This window comes from Amphiprion ocellaris, chromosome 20, assembly GCF_022539595.1.
Source record: "Amphiprion ocellaris isolate individual 3 ecotype Okinawa chromosome 20, ASM2253959v1, whole genome shotgun sequence".
Classification (NCBI taxonomy): domain Eukaryota; kingdom Metazoa; phylum Chordata; class Actinopteri; family Pomacentridae; genus Amphiprion; species Amphiprion ocellaris.
In genome coordinates, this window is record NC_072785.1 from 28,781,695 (window position 1) to 28,801,853 (window position 20,159).

Genomic DNA, 20,159 nt, shown 5'->3' on the forward strand with positions numbered 1-20,159 from the left:
GTTTTGTTAAAAGGTATTTCAATAAATGTGAACATTTTCAGAACAGTTTTTTGCAAGGAAAAATGTGGAGTTGTGGTTATTTATAGGTTATTTTACTGGTCACTAGAGATCAAACTGGGCTGAATGTGGAACCTGAACTAGAATGAGTTTGACACCCCTGGACTAGACAATTAGATGCTCAGATATTGTTTTTAAATGGAGGGTTTGCAAGTCTTTTTTAAGTTTTATGTTGCTTTGGTGCGTTTTTCTTTAGAGTTAATCAGCAATAAAAGTGCTTTATCAGTTTATTTAACCTGCAGGAGATTGTGAAGACATGTTTTCAGTCTCTATTTTAATAAGCACTGAGCTCCTCTTCTTTACTCTTTCTTCCTCCACACATTTATACACCATCATTGCGTGTCATTAAATTCTTCTTCTATCCCTGTAGTTTGTGCTTTGGCGTGACTGCAGCTATCTGGTGTCTAAACTAAAGCTCCAAAGTGTTTATTGTTTTACTGTGTATAGTTTATGGTACTAAAATTCTTATCACAGAGGAAATAAACCATCATAAAGTGGTTTTATAAATGCAGAAAGCAGCAGGCAGGACGCTCAGACTGGATCCACAAACCCACCTGGCATCGGAGGAGGCGGGACTTCCTGGTTGGGGTCGACGGGCGCTTTGGGGGTGAGAGTGTCGAACTCATCTTTACTGATGACGTTCAGCTTCTTGAAGTTTTCCACTTCCTGCTGGGAAACGGAAACAGGAACACAGTCAAGAAGAATCTGAGGAAAAGACGAGGATTTGGTTCCGTTCTATTAAACTTTAATGAGCAACAAGCTGCATGAAATACAGTCTGAAAGTATCTGAAAATAAACAGAAAATCCCTTGACAAGCAGCTCACAGGTTGAACTTTTCACCCAATTTATACCAAATATTTATTGTAAAATTATAGCTTGAGAAATTATGGAATGATTTTCTACGTTTTACAAGACATAAGGGGATATTATTTTTGCTGTGAGAAATTCTGTTAATATTTTATTCTATTTCTTGTCACTAATTTTATGTAATTTTAGAAATATATTAATAGTACTATTAAATAAAAATGTAATATATGAGAAATGTAATACATCTGTAAATGTATTTAAATTGCCTTTATATGCAAAAAAATATAAAGAAAAAAAGGGGGAAAAAAAGGAAATATTCCAAAAATACTGTAAATCAACAGAAAATAACCATCTTGTAAAAACAAAGTAATTTCCACAATTAAAATAAATTTTATGGAGTTAATTTTTAGATTTCATGTTTAATAAAGGACATTTAAATGTGCAAAAACAATAAATTTAATAATATAAATTAATTTGTATATAACTATAATATTTTTTTCTATTAAATATATGAGAAATTATGAAAAATTATACATTTACAATATACTTTAATTACTTTTATATGTAAAAGTATATGTTTTCTATTAAATAAAAATTAAATGTGTGAAATTATGAAAAATTATATATTTGTAAATGCATTTTAATTGCCTTTATAAGTAAAAAAAAGGAAATTTTGTTGTCATACAAAGTCACAACTTTTTGATTTTATCTTGCATTAAACATGTAAATTCAGAGTGTATTTTGCATTTTTTAAAAATATTTTGTGTTTTTAAAAAAAACAAAACAAAAATTGAAGAGAATTCTACATATATTTTTTCCATTTTCTCTTACACTTTCTCCTGATAATAATATATTAACAATGGTGCACGGTGGTGAAAGGCAGTAAAACCAGCGTCTACTATCAAAGCATTTCCTCTCAGACGTGACGGGGTAATAATTCGACCTCTGGGGCTGTTTAAACTGATAACAGTCGAACGTGGAGGTAAAAATATGGCCGCAGGTCGCTGTGACACTCAGCAAATGTGGCGGCGGACTTTCAACTTTACACGTCAGCTTCTGGAGAGAAAACGCGCAGGTGTGTGTGTTCAGTGTGTTCAGGCGTGATTTTTCCCACGTGGCGACTTTACCGACGAACTTTGAGCCCAGAACGAGCTGACGGCGCAGAAAACTGCTGCCAGCAAATAAAACAACACACTTAGTGACCACCTGAACATGAATGAAGGATATTTAGATCTTATTAGACGTCATAAATTCACTTCAGCTCAATTTAGAGGGCAAAATTGCAGTTTTTATTGTTTTAAATCACATTTTCCTGAAGGCAATATTTCTTATTTACCAGTCAAAGCAGGATATTAAATGCAAAACATGCAAAAATACCAATTAAACCTAATATAATAACTACTTACACTTAATTATCTAGTTACTCCTTTTAATCTATACTTAAAATGTACCGAAATATGAATGAAACAATGAATGACATGAGTCTCACTGATAAATAACATCATTCCTGCAGGATTTGAATGAAGCCAGTTTGCTTTTTGTGAGTGTTAATCTGCTTTTAGGTGTCGGATCGTGAGAGTTTCTAATGTTGAACCTGCTGTTGTGTATCTAAAGTCAACAAATTCGTCGTTCTGTCGCTCCCGTTTCCCCTCAGAGGATCTCTTAAAGCTTTTCAGTAACAGGCTTCACCCAAATAACTAAGAAAAACAAATATAAAATCTAAAAAATATACAAATATTGAACCAAAAATAGCTTGTTTCTGAATCCAATCATGAAACAACTAGAATTGAATCATGAGTTTAAACCATGATTCCCAGGAGGTTTTAGTCAGCGACACAATGAAAAAATCACCAAATAAGACTTGAGAATTATGAAAATAATCATATTTTAACCAGTTTCATTAATTGGGGTGTCATTTACGCCATCATAATAGATATTTTTGTTTATTAAGTGGTCAGAAAAAACAGAAAAATACACATTTCTGTCAGAAAAGGCAACACTTTACCGTACGTAGACCAATCATGCTCCCATTCTAAACCTGGAAAAAAACCCTGAATTGTGTGACATGATTAATCAATTACTTAAATAATTGATTAACAGAGAATTATTTTACAGGATTGTTTTAAAATATACTGAAAAATTAAGACAATTCTCAGCAGTTTTATTTTTATTCTTGTTTTAACACACTGTATTCTTATTTTTAAAAATTTTTATTTCATGTTTATTCTAGTATAAACATGTGAATAATATAATTTCGACCAGTTTTGTAAATTTGGGTGTCATTTATGCAATCATAAAAGACATTTTTGTTTATCAGATGGTCAGAAAAACTATCAATGCTTTGTAAAACTATTGAATTTTATATGTAGGTCTTTCCGATGTACATTAAAAAAAGTTTTAACATGCAGTATTTAATGAAAACGAGTGAATTATCCTCATTGAACCATGATCTGTAAGAGGTAAAGAACACCTAAATATTGATGAAAATAGTTAATAATGGAGCTAATAATGAGATATAAACAATGTTTATGTGCATTTTTTGGATAATTAAACATGATCCAGGAACATCATTGCTGTTTAGGAGGGTTGAGGACAAATAAATGATGCATTTTATGCACTTTTAGTCTCCTGATGAATGAGATCAAAGCCTGTAATTCAGTTTATAGTTGTGTCTTCTACTCTGCTGTAAAACTGACCCTGCACCATAAATTAACGTTGCCACACCGTCTTATTAAAACAGCGTTGCGTAATGCAGCCGCTGCAGCGTTTCTGCAGACGAAGCAGCTCCTTTGGAAAGCAGGTCACTCAGTTCTGGAAGCAGCTGCGACACACATGTAAGTCTGGAGGCTCGTACAGCAGGCGAGAAATAGTCGCTTTATTTTGGGTGGGCAGCTTCGTCACGACGTCTTTACGTCAGCCGAGCTTTAAGGAGCCTTCGGCTGCAGAGAGATTCTACTGATGCCGTCAAAAGCTGCAGAGGGAGAATTCTGCACTTGACAAATTCATAAACTTCTGCCTGCTGCCTCATGGAGACGATTCAATAACAGCGATTTTATATCTAAGCGAACAAAAATCACATTTTCCTGAAGGCAATATTTCCTATTTACCGCTCAAAGCAGGATATTAAATGCAAAACATGCAAAAATATCCAATAAATGTAATATAATCCTGCTGTTACTTATGATAACTTACACTTTATTATCCAGTATTTACTTAATCTATACTTAAATATGAATAAATAGACATGGTGTACTAACTCTAGTTCATTTCACAGGGCACAATTGAAGTTTTTTATTTCTCTAAAGCACATTTTTCTTTAGATAATGTTTAATTTTAATTGATAAAGGTGGATATTAAATGTAAAGACACTTTAAATTGTAAAAATCACTGCAATTATTTATTGAACTATTTAAAAAGTGAAGCACCGCATGAAAACAATCTGTTTTTATGACATTTTTGTTTTGTTTTGTTCACATTTTAAAATCACACTTTCACTTCTATATTGATTTTATACCAATAATCTGCAGAAATAAAGCGTGAACATTTGTGTTAAACAGGATGTGTAGAGGCCAAATGGCCACAATTACTTGAAATACTGAAATATTTAAGGTGTACAAGCGGATTTCATGTTGATTTTACCTATAAATTACTTTTAAAGCAACATTTTTTTGGTACATATATGCTAAAATATAAATAATATATTATTTATAATGTTTATATTGCTCATATCGCCACCTGCAGATTTAGATTGTTTATTTTACTGTATCCATATGTCTAAATTTTCATATATTAGTGTTTTCATACCATTAATTCTGTTTATACTGTGACTTAATATAGCACCAATGTTCTGCTTTTATTGCTAGATTTTGATCCTGATGAGTGAATAAATCTTTATTTTTGACCTTTATAGCAAGAAAATTACACATTTTTATCAAATATCACACCAGAAAATGTTGTTCTAAATGTTGAAATTGAGGATATAGTGTAAGATTTTTCTTCTTGCAAATTAACTTAATTAAGATCAATATTAGCGCAGATTAGAAGGAGAATAAACAGCCTTAGCATGTTTTCCTACAAATATGAAGCAGCTTTTGTTATATTTGTGTATCCGAAAGAGATTCAGTATCAGTGTTTTCATGCAAAATGAGGCAAAATTGAAAATAAAAAACCTCCTGAGCTGTTTTCAACTTGTTCAGACGTGACTTTCTACACGTGAGCTGCAAGTAAAATTTCTGTATTATTTGTCTCTTTTCCACCGTCAGCGCTTTTCTTTGACCCTCCGTTAGAAACCTGCTTCAACGTGTTGGACGATGAGTTTTTAATTATCTGTCAAAAGCCCCAGAGGGAAACATTGTAGTGAGATAAAGTTCACATATTTGGAACCTTCTCAGGTCATGTGGCTCATTACATCCATTTAAAGGACATTAAAGTACAGATTTGTACTGTTTATATCACTACTTATCTCCACTTGTAGATTTAGATTATCTATTTAACATTGTATCCATGAATCTAAATCTGTTTATACTGTAAGATTCTGTAAATAATGCACTTTACTGCTGTTTTTGCCCTTCTGGTTAGAAGCTAAACTGCATTCTACTGTCTTGTAGTCAGTGCAATGACAATAAAGTTGAATCTAATTTCATGTAAAAACTGTGGAGTAAAAAAATATAGTTTATTCTAAATGTGAATTGAATTATTCTGGGTGTTTGAGTTGGTTTCATGTTTATTTTTCCTATAAATTTCTATCAAAACAACATTTACTGGTGTGTTATTTAATTAAAAAGGTGTTTTCTTGGTATGAAGGTCAAATGTAAGGATTTATTCATCCATATTGTAAATACTTGATGGTCAGGATCAAAATCTTGCAATAAAAGCAGAACACTGGTGCTATATTAAGCTCAAAATTACACAAAAACTGCAACTTTTTTTAGCCACTTTCTGCAGCCTTGATGAAAAGCTAAAGAAAAAATTAAATTTGAAGGACCCTCACATTAGCACAGGCATGTGCTATGCATGTGTGTAATTACATAGAAAGACTCCCCAGTCAGGTTGGAAACCAGGGGTGTCAAACATGCGGTCCGCAGGCCAAAAGCGGTCCTCCAGAGGGTCCAATCCAGCCTGACTTTGTAAAGTGTAAAAATTACAGAGAAGACATGAACTGCAGATTGTAAATTTGTAAAACTGTGAATTGAAAATAATTTCTACACCTCAACAAGTTGTTCTGATCATAAAGTAAAATACTACATTATTCTTTGTTCTTTTGCCATTTTGTGTCTCCTTTTGTAGTATTTTGTCGTTTTGTGTTTCCTTTTTGTCTTGCTTGTGTCGTTTGTCTACTTTTTTGTTGTTTTGTTTCTCACTTTTGTCATTCTTCGTCTCGTTTTTGTTTTTTTTATTCGTTGGTGTGTATCGTTTTTGTCGTTTTGTGGGGGTTTTTGTCCCGCTTGTGTTGTTTGCCTATTTTTTTGTCGTTTTATTTCTTGCTTTTGTTCTTTTTTGTCTCGTTTTTCTCATTTGTGTAATTTTTTGTCTCGTGTTCGTCGTTTGTCCATTTTTTTGTCGCTTTGTACCTTTTTTGTCAAATTTTTTTGTCTGTTTTTGTTTTGTTTCGTGTCCTTTGTCTCATTTATTGTCATTTTCTCATTTTTGTCGTCCTGTGCTTCCCTTTTGTCTCGCTTGCGTTTTTTTGTTATTTTTATCATTTTGTGTTCTGGTCTCGTTTTGTGTCTTTTTTTGTCTCGCTTGTGTCACTTGTCTCGTTCTTGTAACATTTTGTCTTATTTTTCTTGCTTTTTGTCTTTTTTTGTTGTCACAGTTTTTTTGTTTTGATCATGAAGTAAAATACTATATCATTCATTTCCATATACCTGTGACTAAATGTTTTGTTTCTTTGTAGACACTCTCTGATCTGTAAGTCATAATGTGGAAATGATAAACTGAGGCATGAGGTTGTTGAAATTGAACTTATTCTTCTTTAGAATTTTCAGGTTGTTCATACTGTTTTGTAAAAAGATTATTTATTAAATGTGAACATTTTCAGAATGTACTTTTTTTGCACTAAAACAAGGGAAACATTTGGAGTTGTGGTTATTTATAGGTTATTATGCTGTGATTTCACTGGTCACTTGAGATAAATTACTTCATGCCAGTCTTACCTTGCTGACCTCGACCTGCTCCTCGCCCTTCCACAGGTCCTGTTCGTAGTAGTACAGCCCGTCGTTGATGGCTTTGGCCAGGTCGGTGGTGATCTTGGCCCGGGACTCGTGGTTGCCCGTCCGGTCGCCACCGGGGTGCTTGCGGAGGTACGGCGGAGTCTGGGTGACGATGAGGATCTTGTTGACGTCCTGGTCGTCCAGCTCATAGTCCGAGTCGTCCTCGTCCGACCAGTCGGTGAACTTGTTCTTCCTGGGCGCCATCTGCTCCATCTCCTCGTCGAACATGAAGTCCAGCTCCTCCTGGTCGGGCTCGGAGGCCTGCGGAGGAGCCTGGAGGCTGAGTGGAGGAGGTTTGTTGTCTCCCTGGATGAGAAAGAAACAACATTTTAACAAAAGAAGCAACAAAACAAACGTCTAACTGCAGGAGACGAGCATAAAATTAGGTTTTAAAAGTCTGTCAGTGTCAGAAAAACACTTAATTGCTATTAAATCTAGATTAAATACAGTGTTGATTAAAAAAAAATCTCCCTCAATGGATGTTTTCCAATTTTACTGCTTTTAAACATTGAATTATATTTAATTTACATTATATGCTACTTAAATTTGCACATTTTCATACCAATAATTTGCACATTTCAAATATTTCTATTACTCATTTGCCATTTAAAACCCATGAAATTGACTTCATTTGGCTTTTGTGACAAAACAAATTGCACAAAAAAGAAGTGAAATCATACTTCTGCAGAGTAATGTCAAATAATTAAAAATATTAAATGTAAAGTAAGTAATTGATATATACTGACTTTAAGGGGGTGTGGTGAATTAAACTGAAAATGATTCATGGTTGAAAAGCAATAAAAGAGGGGAAACCTTTTACTGATCATGATCAAATTACACCTTATGCTATGCAAATTTGCACATTCCTGCACATTGTAAATATTTCTATTAATATTTTGTCACTTAAAATCCTTGGTTTTACTACACTTGCTGTTTATCTGACTTGTGATTATTTGCCTTTTTTTCTACTTACCAGTATTTAGTGTAATGTATTAATTTCCCACGGAACATTTCTTGTATGTGAAACCAAACTTGGCAATAAAACTGATTTGATTTGGCTTTTGTGACAAAAAATAGCACAAAAAAAAGACCCTTTCGTGTCAAAGTGAAGCTAGATTTCTACAGAGTAATGTCAAATAATTAAAAATATTAAATGCAAAATATATGATTGATAAATACTGACTTTATTGGGGTGTGGGAAATTAAAGTAATCATCATTCAGTGCTGAAAAGCAACAAAAGGGAAAACTTCCAAGGAGAGAGAATAGTTTTTTCTGCATTGTAGGAATGGAATCAGGGTTTGTTTGTTTTTTTAGCCTAATTTAGGAAAAAGGAGGGTAAACTGTCCAAAGTTTAACTGTTGGATGCTTCTATTATTGTGTAAAACACATTTATATCAATGAGGGGAGGTTAAAAGGCAAAAACGTGTTTGTATACTGGATAAATGACCATAAAGCATATTAATATTTCTTGAAAACATTATAAACCTTTGTGAAGGGAGGGTTTAGTGCAAGGCAGGCGTGTTTGGGTGGATGAAGCAAAGGAAAATGCAGTAAATAAATGAGAACCAGAGGGAAGAAAGGGGAAAAAAGCAAAGTGAGATGAGTGAGGAAGAGGAAGAATTACTCAACTGGAGAGGGAATCTGGTCAGGTTGAGGCGATGAGGAGGAAGGAGGAGGAAGAGGAGGAGAACCGACAACACAAACATCATCACTGACAAGCTGCCGGCCAGAGATGAAGATGAAGGAGGGAGGACAGGAAAACGATGTGAAGAAACAGATGAGTGAAGATTAAAGGAAATCAAGATGGAAACAAAGATGAGCAGGCAGTGATGGGTGACAATAAATGACTTTAAGATCACATTTATGACTTTAAAGCTCTTCAAGGCTTCAGTTGTTGCTTTATTTTGGAGATTTTAGTACTTTATGCAGTATGAAATCCTCAAACAACGCCACAGTCAGGCAAAAAAATGGAAACTTGATCAACATATACAGTCATAGAAAAAATTATTAGACCACCCTTGTCATCAAAAATAATGGTTATGCAATCAAGTACTGCTGCAAGTAGTGCTGTCTGACCTCCTGTTGGTGTGATACTGTTGTCAAAGTTTCAGCAGGTAAGTTGCTGTTATCATTGATGATGTTAGATGACGGGGATTAACCCAAAAAAATGTGGACAAGGTACATAAAAGCATCAGTCAGTATCTTATATTTTGCACTAAAGGTTAATTTCTGGCTCTGACAATGAGGCAATTTTTTCCAGTGTTAGACTTCACTACCTTTGCCTTTCCGGAAGGATACCGGTGGCGTTTCTCCACCTGGATCCAGGCGTCGGGGTCAGGCTTCGGGGCGTCTTTGGAGTCGTCTGCTGCCGGGAGGCTGGAGGAGGAGGAGGAGGAGGGTCCAGCCGAGTTCTGAGGCTTCGCCGACTCGAGAAGGGTTTCCTTTATAGGCGATGAAGCTGAAAAACACAACAAATCACTCAGCAAATGTTCAGAATCTTCACATCATGGTATGACACATGATGCTACCACCACCATGCTTCATATTATAATGCTGCCACCACCATGCTTCATATTATAATGCTGCCACCACCATGCTTCACATCATGATGCTGCCACCACCATGCTTCACATCATGATGCTGCCACCACCATGCTTCATATCATGATGCTGCCACCACCATGCTTCACATCATGATGCTGCCACCACCATGCTTCATATTATAATGCTGCCACCACCATGCTTCATATTATAATGCTGCCACCACCATGCTTCACATCATGATGCTGCTACCACCATGCTTCACATCATGATGCTGCCACCACCATGCTTCATATTATAATGCTGCCACCACCATGCTTCACGTCATGATGCTGCCACCACCATGCTTCATATTATAATACTGCCACCACCATGCTTCATATTATAATGCTGCCACCACCATGCTTCAAGGTGAGGATGGTGTCTTTGTGATAATGTGTAGTATTTGGTGATGAGAAACAGTAAAAGTGGAAAATTTATTGTCTTCAGGCATTGTACGACATTTGTTAGTAGGATATTTTCATTGTTGTTTTCATGAGATTTGCTGACAAAATACAGAATATCACCAGTTGTCATTCTTTACTTTGGTTTAACGAGAGCTGAATACTGACCGGAATTGAGGGTCTGCCGAGGAACAAACTCAGGACAGTTAATGAGCTGGGAGAAGTCGGTACGAGGGGAACCCACGACAGTCGGGGCGGGGAGGATGGGCCAACGCTCGGGTTCTGATTTACAGCGAACCCGGTCGTCCACCAGCTCCACTTCTGTGCTGCTCTTCAGGGCCTGGAGGGCAGAATTTAACCATCAACATGGTCTAAATGTTTATAATGGACTTATTTGGCACTAAAAGCAGCGCACTCTGGGGTGTTGGTGTCACGTTACCTCCATGATGAGGTTGATATCAGTGGTCAGAGCCTGCACTCTGTGGAAGCTGGCGATGAGGGAGATGGGGAGGAAGCCTTGTGCATCCATTTTTCTCCTCAAGAAGAAGTCTCGCTCCAGGTTGTGGAGGCTGAAGTAGTATTCACTAGAAAGAAAAAGACACATAATACGTTTAATCGTCATGAAAATCTTTTAATTTCCACCAATGAGAAAGAATCTTTGAGCACTGGAACAAACACAACATCAATTTTGTCAATAAACTCGTGCAAAAGGACCCAAACTGAGGAGGTCTTGTGTTCTGCTGCTTCATTTTTGAGCTTTATTGGTCTGTTTAACGTTCACAAACTTTGCAGCTCCTGACCCACAAAATAACAGAGCCACAGACTCACAATCCCCATCATCCCCGGAGGCAACCGGTCGCAGCCAGCCACACACTAACAGGGCTACAGTCTAGGAATAATACTAGTAGATCACGTTATAGTAATTTATACAGGCTAGTAGCAGAATATGTCAGTCAAAGTAATCTCTACATAAATATATAGTATGTAGGAGCACATATTTTGAACTTTACATAACAGTTATGGCTGCAAATGTCATTTAATTTCTGGAAATCACCTCAGTTTAGGAATCACTGCTCTTAAGTCTCTGGGCTGTAGAAAAATGCAACATTTAACAGGAATTCTCTTTTAAAGGCACGCTAGTTTACAAAATTACAAAATTTAGAAACTGTAAAAACAGGGTAAATCAGTAAAATTAACTAAATCTGAGCTCTAAGATTGCAATTTTGTCGAGACGTCCTAAATGGAGAATATTCTGAATGGACCACCACCAAATCTAGACTGGAAAGGCTCCCTGTCTGTGCTTGTCACACCACTTTAAGTCACCGTTGTGTGCTTTTAAACACACAAACACACACCAACAAACACTGGTCGGTATGTGCAGCTCGGCCTGCAGGCGGCTCGTCGTTGCTTCTTGTTTCATCCCGTTGGCTGACTGAGCAGAATGAATAAAACCGAGGAAGACGAGAGCGAAGGAGACAACGGCGTCCCCTCTTTCACCCTCTCACCCATCACTCTCTCTCCTTTTTTATTTTTTATTTCCATGCTCAGGCCTGGATATAATTCACGGTCTGTCCCCTCCGAAGCACTCAGACTATATTTAGGAATTCACCCCACCCTCAGCCTCCACCGTTCTGATCAGTAACCAGGCCAAAGCTGGGAGGAGGCGACTCAGAGGAGACGCTGCCCCCTGCAGGCCACAAAAAAACCCAGTCCCAGAGGAGGTTTATCGACTAATTACTGCTGATCAGTCTGTAAATCAGACACTGGAGTTAAATATTTAACTCTACAGGATGAAACGAAACTGAAATATTCAACTTTTTTCTTGTCAGACGTTATTTTTAATCAAATTTATACAAAAGAGACGAAAGTTTTGTCACCTGATTCACTAAAAATTAAACTGCTTGACTTTTAGAACAAAATGAACTTGGCATCAATAAATACAATCAGAAAGAACTGAAAAAGCACCTAAAATCTATTTGACTAAACCTGTTAGTGGCAGACACAATATGTAGTTCCAAAATGTATAAAAACTTTGAGATCTAACAAATATTTTATGCATTAACCCTAAAACATTACATTTTAAGAGCACATTGGTCTTTAATTCAATTAAATTTATTAGTAAATCTTACATTTTCTTGCATAAATTTTACCCCCGGCATCAATTTCCTCATTAGTCACATACAAAAGGTGAATGTGATCATTAAAGATGTATTTATTTGGAATTTTTTCCTTTTTTATTATACTATTATATACATTATGAGGGTCATTTTTTTCCTGAATTTATATATATATTTATACAGTTTATCAAGATCCAGGGATGAATCTAATCATTCTTTCTATTAGCAGCTTATTAACTGGATATTTTACAAATTAACTCACTAATCATTTGGATTTTTTGGGGGTTTTAAATTCGACATGATAACAAAAAATGCCTGGTTTTGCCTGAGCAGTAGATCAAAAATCTGATTTACTATTAGGTTAAGGGCAGCATCTCATTCAAGAAAAAACTGCCTTAAAAATGACTTAAACGCTTCATCAATTATCAAAATTAATGCAGATATTTTTTATACAAAGGCAGCTAGACACTAGGTGAGAGAAATCTGGTAAAAAGTGACTGAAATGAAAAAAACAAAGTAATAAAAAGTAATAAAAACACAAATCTACTTTCAAACATACTGGCAAAAGATTAAATTACTTTCAATTAACCATTTAAAAGTCTGATAGCAAGGTTTTTGTCGATGTGACTGTAAAAAAAAAAAAAAAAAAATGTCATTATAGCACAAAGGTTCTGGTTAAATTTGATTAAAATGATGAAATGGAAATGAGTAACTAAAAAACAACTGATGTATTTTATGTTATATGATTATATAGAGGCCTGTATATGTGTGTTCTAGAGTTTTGTTTCATTTATATTGTGTTGGTTCTTTGCAGAATTAGCATAAAAAAAGAGAATAATGGACTTACATTTGCCGTTTGATGTATTCCTTGAGGAGCTTCTCATCCACTGTGTACATCTGGACCTTGTTGCCGTCATCGTAGTAATAAACCATGTTGGTGCCGAACTCTGAGGGAACCTGAACAGAACCGTCGGAGGACTGGGAGTCCCGGAAGCTCAGAGAATATTCGTACCGACCTGAAGACGAACAAAACAGAAACATGAGGTTCAGCAGCCGAGGCCAGAAGGAAAGAGGACGCCGGTTTGAGGACAGAAGAAAGACAAAACATGACCAAAGCTGAGCTGCAAGAAATAAAAAAAAAAACTACAGAAAAGTGAGCAGCTCAAAAACTGTCTTTGTTCTGCTAGTGACCTTTTAAATAAACCAGATGTCAGATCGAAAACCACAGAACTGTTTTAAAAAGCAAACTTAAGAAGTTCCTTTTAGTTCGGCTTTAGGTTGATTTAAAAAAAAAAAATTAATATTTTTTTAAGACTATTTTAAAAAGATTTATTTTTATTATTTTATTTACACATTTTCGTTCATCATACTTTAATAATTTCATTTTTTGACATTTTTAAAAAAAATAGTTTTATTCATTTTACATAAAATTTCCTATTTTATCATTTATTTCTTTATTTTACATTTATGTATTTTAATTTACATTTTAGTCTATTTCAGTTGCCTTTTATCACTTTTGATTATTTTCTTATTTTATTTTTATGTATTTTTATCTACATTTTAAGTCTATTTTATCTATGTTCTATCAATTAACTTTTTTTAAAATTAAACTGAATTGCATTTTAGTCTACTCAATTTTTTATCAGTGCATTTTTTCTAATTTTTGTTACTGTGCTTGAATTCATTTTAAATAAAATTTTAGTCTATTTAATTGCTTATTATTTTCTTATTTAACCCCGATGTATTTTGTCTTACATTTAAGTCTATTTCAGTTATTTTTTATCACTTTTGATAACTTCCTTATTTTGCTTTCATTCATTTTAAATAAAATTTTAGTGTATTTTATCACAAATTTTTTTCTTATTTAACTTTTATGTTTTTTTTATTTAGATTTTAGTCTATTTCAGTTATCTTTTATCACTTTTGATTATTTTCCTATGTTGCTTTAATGAATTTTTATTTACATTTTAGTCTATGTTACAGCTTATTATTTTCTTTTACTTTTATGTATTTTTAACTACATTTTAAGTCTATTTCATTTGTGTTCCATCATTTAACTTTTTAATATTTTTTCTTATTTTGCTTAAATAAATTTTGAATTGCATTTTATTCTACCTAATCGATCTTTTATCAGTGCATTTTTCTTGTTTTGCTTTTATTCATTTTTATTTAAATTGTAGTTTAATTTATCTATATTTTATCACTTTATTTTGCATTTTGCTTCGTTTTTTCACTGTTTTTATTTTGTTTTTTTGTTCTTTATGATGTGCAAATTACTTTTTGTTTTGTTTCATTTGCGCGAGAAGTTGTGTGTAAATGAAATCTGACAGATTCTGACTGATTGATGGTTGTCGGAGCAGATGAAAGCCCCGCTGACTGTAAGAGATGTTTCATCTTTAGGTATTAATTGTGTATTTCGGATAAGAGTCCTCACCTCGTCCACGTCCTCTCCCACGTCCGCGACCTTTTCCTCGACCTCGAATTCCTCCACGAACGCTGCCGCCGTCGCTCCGGACGCTGGAAGCATCGTCGCCATAATCCCGCGGTTCTCTTCTCCAACCTGTGGACGAGAGAAAGTTTTTCATGTAACTTGTTCATCTCTGGGGATCTGATGAGGTCTTTACATCAAGTATTATTGAGAAAAACACTTCTTCAAGTCACCTGTAGTAACCGGATGAACACCATTTCTATCTGATGAAGCGTTTTTTGTCTTCAATACCTTTTATTTTCCCAAATCTGATGCTTCATTTCATAGTCAGAAACTCCACTCCCAGTTCAACTCATTGGGTATTTTTTCTAAAAGGTTTAGTTTCTTCCTTTCTGCTACATAATTATGATAAAACTTCTGATAAACCATCTTATTACTTATTTCCCTTTTCTCAAGTGGAAATCAATTGTCTGTTGTCAAAATTAAATAAAATACTAATCTGAACATAAAAAGGTGGAAAAAAAAACAGTTCTCTTGTTTACAATAGCTTTTCTGAAGGTAACTCTTATTAACGACGTGTAAAACTATGGCTTATTTACAATTTGTGTGACCCTCTGATAACTTCTCTTTCTTATCTCTAGTGAAGTTCAATTCTTTCCCAAGATCTTTGGACTAAAGGAACAGAAAACTGACAGAAATATTTGAAAAAATATGAAATAATCTAAAAAGGAAAAAAGTGGAAAAAACAAATAGTGCTGTTCAATACCTTTGTTTAAACGTTTTCTTTAACTAATGCAGAGCAACTTTAACTAATGTAGAGCAACTTTAATACCGGGTAATTTTAAGTAATATAGAGCAATTTTAACTAATTCAGAGCAACTTTAACTCCTTTCAAGCAACTTTGACTAATATACAGCAACTTCAATTAATATAGAGCAACTTTAATTCGTTTTTGAGCAACTTTAACTCATTTACAGCAACTTTAATTAATAGAGAGCAACTTTAACTAATTTTTGAGCAACTTTAACCAAGGCAGAGCAACTTTAACTGGTACAGAGCAAATTTAAATAACATAGAGCAACTTTAACTAATATGGAGCAACTTCAACTCATTTTTTAGCAACTTTAAATAATATCTATATTAGCAAATAACCACTCCTGTGTTCTAATGCTACACTGTGTTACACTGCTAATGGTGCTGAAAGGCTAACTGATGATTAGAAAACCCTTGTGCATGTTAGCACATGAATAAAAGTGTGAGAATTGTCTGGGTGACCCCAAAATTTTGAATGGTTGTGTAGTTTTCCTGTATACATTAGTTTATTTTAAGGCAACTCTTCAGAATGATGTGTGAAACTGGGGCTTATTTACAATCCATGTGACCATTTTATCTTTCTTAACTCTAGGAAAATTCAATTCTTTGCCAAGATATTTGGACTAAAATTGGTGTCAAATGACAGAAGTCCAAAACCTAAATGAAAACAAAACTTGAAAATAATGAAATGATCTAAAAATAAAACCCAGCTTGTTGAAAAAAACAAACATTTCTTCCATTTTTTGATGAAACTTTGGTGAGCGATGTGGGCTGAAAGGTCAAACAGGCTGTGAATCACGTCTGATGCAAGTTAAAATAAATGAGTCAGAGGTCATGCTGTCTTTGTGCATTTAGGGAAAAACAACTAAAAAAAAACAGGCAGCAGCAGATGGGAAAGTGGTGAGCAAACATGATGTTAGAGGTAAAAAAAAAGAGCAAACCAGCCAGTGAAGAAGCAAAGCAGACACTGAAGACAGTGAGCTTCTTTCCACTTACTCCTGCTGCTATCATGCGCTCGGTTATTATGGAGCGTTTGATTGGGCGACGTGGGGTCGGGCGAGTCGCTGTTGGTGTCCCCGCCGGGCGTCTTGTCTCCGTCGTCCCGGGACGCTTCCTCCAGCGGCAGAGAAACCCACTTACGTTTGTTACCTAGCGATGATTGCACACCGGAAACAGAGCTTTGAAGAGTTTTGGCCCAAAACGCTCAGACATCATCAACCTCGGTGGCTAAATTTCACTGTAAAGCAGGTTTCAAACACTCGCTTTGACTTAAAACTGGATTTTCAAGTCTTTTTTTAGTGATGATGACTAAAAATTCTATATTTTGAGGTAACCAGACCCAACACAGAACACCTTATGTTGAACTATTATGGATTAAATGGTGTTTAACAGGATAAAACCATGAGCCACAGTCAAAAATGTATAAAATGTTGATTTTAAAACATAATTATGACATTAAAATGCGTATTAATAACACTAAAAGTTGTATTTAACTTATTATTTGTCAATCGATCTTACTTCTGCGGTGTAAAATACAGTTAACTGCCAGACAAATTGTCAACTTTTAGATTTGCTAATATGCTCAGTAAGATTTATTGTCTCAGGTTTCAGCATTAAAGTCCTCAGATGTTAAATTTATTACTATATTTAGGACAAAGTATTAAATTAAGTCAATAAATTGAAGCAAAATCCCCAAATCCTCCATTGAGGTAGTCAGTTTTTTATTGCTACTGGTAAATCCATTTGGCTGTAATCTACAAATGGTTAGCTTAGCTTAGCGTAAATACTGGAACCTAATGGAAACAGCTAGCTTAGCATCATCCAAAGGTGGCAAAATCACCCTATTACCAAATTTCAGATGTTGCATTATCATTTTTTTCCCCAAAAAAGTGCAAAAACTGAAGTGCAAATGACTGGTTGGTCGATCAATTCCCATCCAACCAAATTCCCACTGGTTGGACAAACTCTGGTATTGCTTTTAAAGCCCCCCCAAGTCTTAATTTTTTGATGATATGTAAGACAAATGATCATGTTAAGTCAATAAATTTAAGTAAAATCACCAATTCCTCCATTAAGGTAGTCAGTTTTTTTTTTTTTTTTTTTTTTTTTTTTAATTTCTACTGATAAATCCATTTGGCTCTATAAATGGTCAAATTAGCTTAGCATAAATACTTAAAAGAAGTGGAAACAGCTAACTTAACTTTGTCCAAAGGTGGTAAAACCATCCTACTACCAAATCTAAAGGTCTCCAACCCATTTAAGACATTATATTACCACTTTTTCCCAAAACAGTGCAAAAACTAAAGTGTAAAATCATTATTTTTGGTTTTGTTGTAGGACTATGGTGTCATCCAACCAGAAAACTGTGATATGACTGAAAGCTCCAGAACAACCACTAAATAGACCTTGTATTAGGACTGAATTGTCAACAGTATTCGTACCACTGTTATATTCTATACTACTTACAGTATTACTACATTTTTAATGTAAAAAAATAAATAAAAAATTAATAGTTTCTTTAATTCTGAAATATCTACAAGTTTGTTCGTTTTTGCTTTAAAAAAAAAAATCCCAAAAATTATGTTTAGTTTTTTACAGTTTTTTCTTAAAATTTTTTTCCAATAATCTATTTTTTTTTTTTTTTTTTTTTAAAGTTGTAGCAGTCTTAAAGGGATAGTTCGGGATTTTTGACATGAATCTCTATGGCATCCCTATCATTAGTAACGTATACTCTCACTGTCTTACCCCCGACAGTGTCCCGTGAGCCGAGTTCTGGTCCGGTTCTGGTCGCGGCGAAAGTAGTCCGGCAGGTTTCCAGGGTCACTTAAATAAAACGTATTTCTTCTAAAAACAGCATGTGTTCAAAAGAGTGATTTATTTGCATCACAAAACCCATTTCCACGAAAAAGTCACACCACGTAATCACTTGGCACTACTTCCTGTCCCGTCGTATCAATGCGCGCTGTCCTCCAGCTGACTGCTGCGTACATGTGTTGATATCAACAACACATGCGCAATCAATGCGCGCTGCCTGGAGGACAGCGCGCATTGATACGTACATACATACGTACATACACATGTACGCAGCAGTCAGCTGGAGGACAGCGCGCATTGATACGACGGGACAGGAAGTAGTGCCAAGTGATTACGTGGTGTGACTTTTTCGTGGAAATGGGTTTTGTGATGCAAATAAATCACTCTTTTGAACACATGCTGTTTTTAGAAGAAATACGTTTTATTTAAGTGACCCTGGAAACCTGCCGGACTACTTTCGCCGCGACCAGAACCGGACCAGAACTCGGCTCACGGGACACTGTCGGGGGTAAGACAGTGAGAGTATACGTTACTAATGATAGGGATGCCATAGAGATTCATGTCAAAAATCCCGAACTATCCCTTTAATTCTGAGATATCTATGGCAGGTAAAAATCTTTGCTTGGCTTTTATTAAATCCTCATATAAATCTTGGAACAAACTAAATTATGTTTAGTTGTTGCTGTTTTATCTTACATTTTTCTCAATTTTCATGGTCATATTTTACACTACTTACAGCACTACTACAGCTTACGAATATAATGTCTTTAATTAGCAAAATCTGACAGATAAATCCCATTATTGTGTATCTCCAAAGTCATATTTTATGTCATTAAACCAACAAGTTTGAAGGATTTTCCATTCCTGGCAGTGTTTTCTAGTCAATTTTAAACCTATTTCCGGTCAAAACACATCTTTAGCAACATTTTAAGGTCTTTTTTGCACATTTGTAAACCTTTTTCCTCTTATTTTGGAACAAAACTCTTCGCTTCATCTCTGGTTTAGACACAAATGCCTCCGCAGACATAGAGATTGATCATCCTAGCAGAGCATGCACCAATCTCCACCAATCACTGATCAATACGGTTATTGACATGCAGCAATCAGGAATAAAAAAAAATCACTGCAGTCGAGTCGGAAAAACATGCATCTCTAAGCCTACGAATAAATGACGGAGTGTGAACGAATCAAAATCAATCAGCTGTGATTATTCAAATGATTTTAAGATGTTTGCATGTTGCACCCAAAGTAAAAATCTCCTCACCCTCACCTCCTCTCTTCTTCAGGCTGGCGCTCTTGGCGTCGTGAGCCGCCTTGGACTCTCCGTCTCTGGGCAGATCTGCCAGTGGGTCCGGCTGAGCCTCCTGGTTCTCTTTGCTCTCGCCGCCGTCATGGCTGCTCTCCGACTTCCTGTCCGGTCGCTCTCGTCTCTTATCCTTCTCCCGACGCGAAGACGGAGGCTTCTTCCCGTGGTTGTTGAGGACATTTTGCTGCTGCTGTAAAGAAAAAAAAAAACAAGCAACAAAAGGTTTAAATAAGACTTTCAGAGAACAACACCATTTTTCTCTAATAACCTCAAACTCGATGAAAACAATCATTAGTAGCAGCCTTAATTCTAAGATATGTATAAGTAAAAGCTTTTATGCTGTCGTTTTGTTATGAAATCTTCACATCTTTGAACAAATTGACAAAATTAGATTTAGTTTTTACTGTATTTTCTTCCATTTTTTTTTTTAATAATCTCAAACTCAATTGTTAAATAAAAGCTGCTTAATTTTAAGAATGCACAGAATCTTTTGTTTTGGGATTTTAAAGCAATTCAAACATACAAAACACCTCCAAACACAACGCAAATGTTATATTTTCTCTGCTGTTCATGGTGTTTTATACAAATATGAAAAGTTAATGTCAGTTTGCATTTTGTACA

At 35.1% G+C, this 20,159-nt stretch overlaps 1 protein-coding gene across 8 annotated transcripts in view; it reads right to left on the reverse strand.

The window, feature by feature from the left end:
- larp1b (La ribonucleoprotein 1B) overlaps positions 1-20,159 on the reverse strand; it is a 40,885-nt gene that overhangs the window by 10,483 nt on the left and 10,243 nt on the right. For 2 of the 8 annotated variants that reach the window (XM_055005711.1, XM_055005714.1), the window contains exons 4-13: positions 19,497-19,728; positions 16,415-16,567; positions 14,612-14,737; positions 13,025-13,193; positions 10,500-10,644; positions 10,229-10,400; positions 9,354-9,535; positions 8,707-8,796; positions 7,020-7,382; positions 612-726 (exon numbers count right to left, since the gene is read on the reverse strand). In XM_055005711.1, the coding sequence (XP_054861686.1) occupies positions 612-726; positions 7,020-7,382; positions 8,707-8,796; positions 9,354-9,535; positions 10,229-10,400; positions 10,500-10,644; positions 13,025-13,193; positions 14,612-14,737; positions 16,415-16,567; positions 19,497-19,728 (1,747 nt within the window). The remainder of the gene's footprint in view (positions 1-611; positions 727-7,019; positions 7,383-8,706; positions 8,797-9,353; positions 9,536-10,228; positions 10,401-10,499; positions 10,645-13,024; positions 13,194-14,611; positions 14,738-16,414; positions 16,568-19,496; positions 19,729-20,159) is intronic. The other 6 variants (XM_055005717.1, XM_055005718.1, XM_055005713.1 and 3 more) reach the window with 5 other exon arrangements.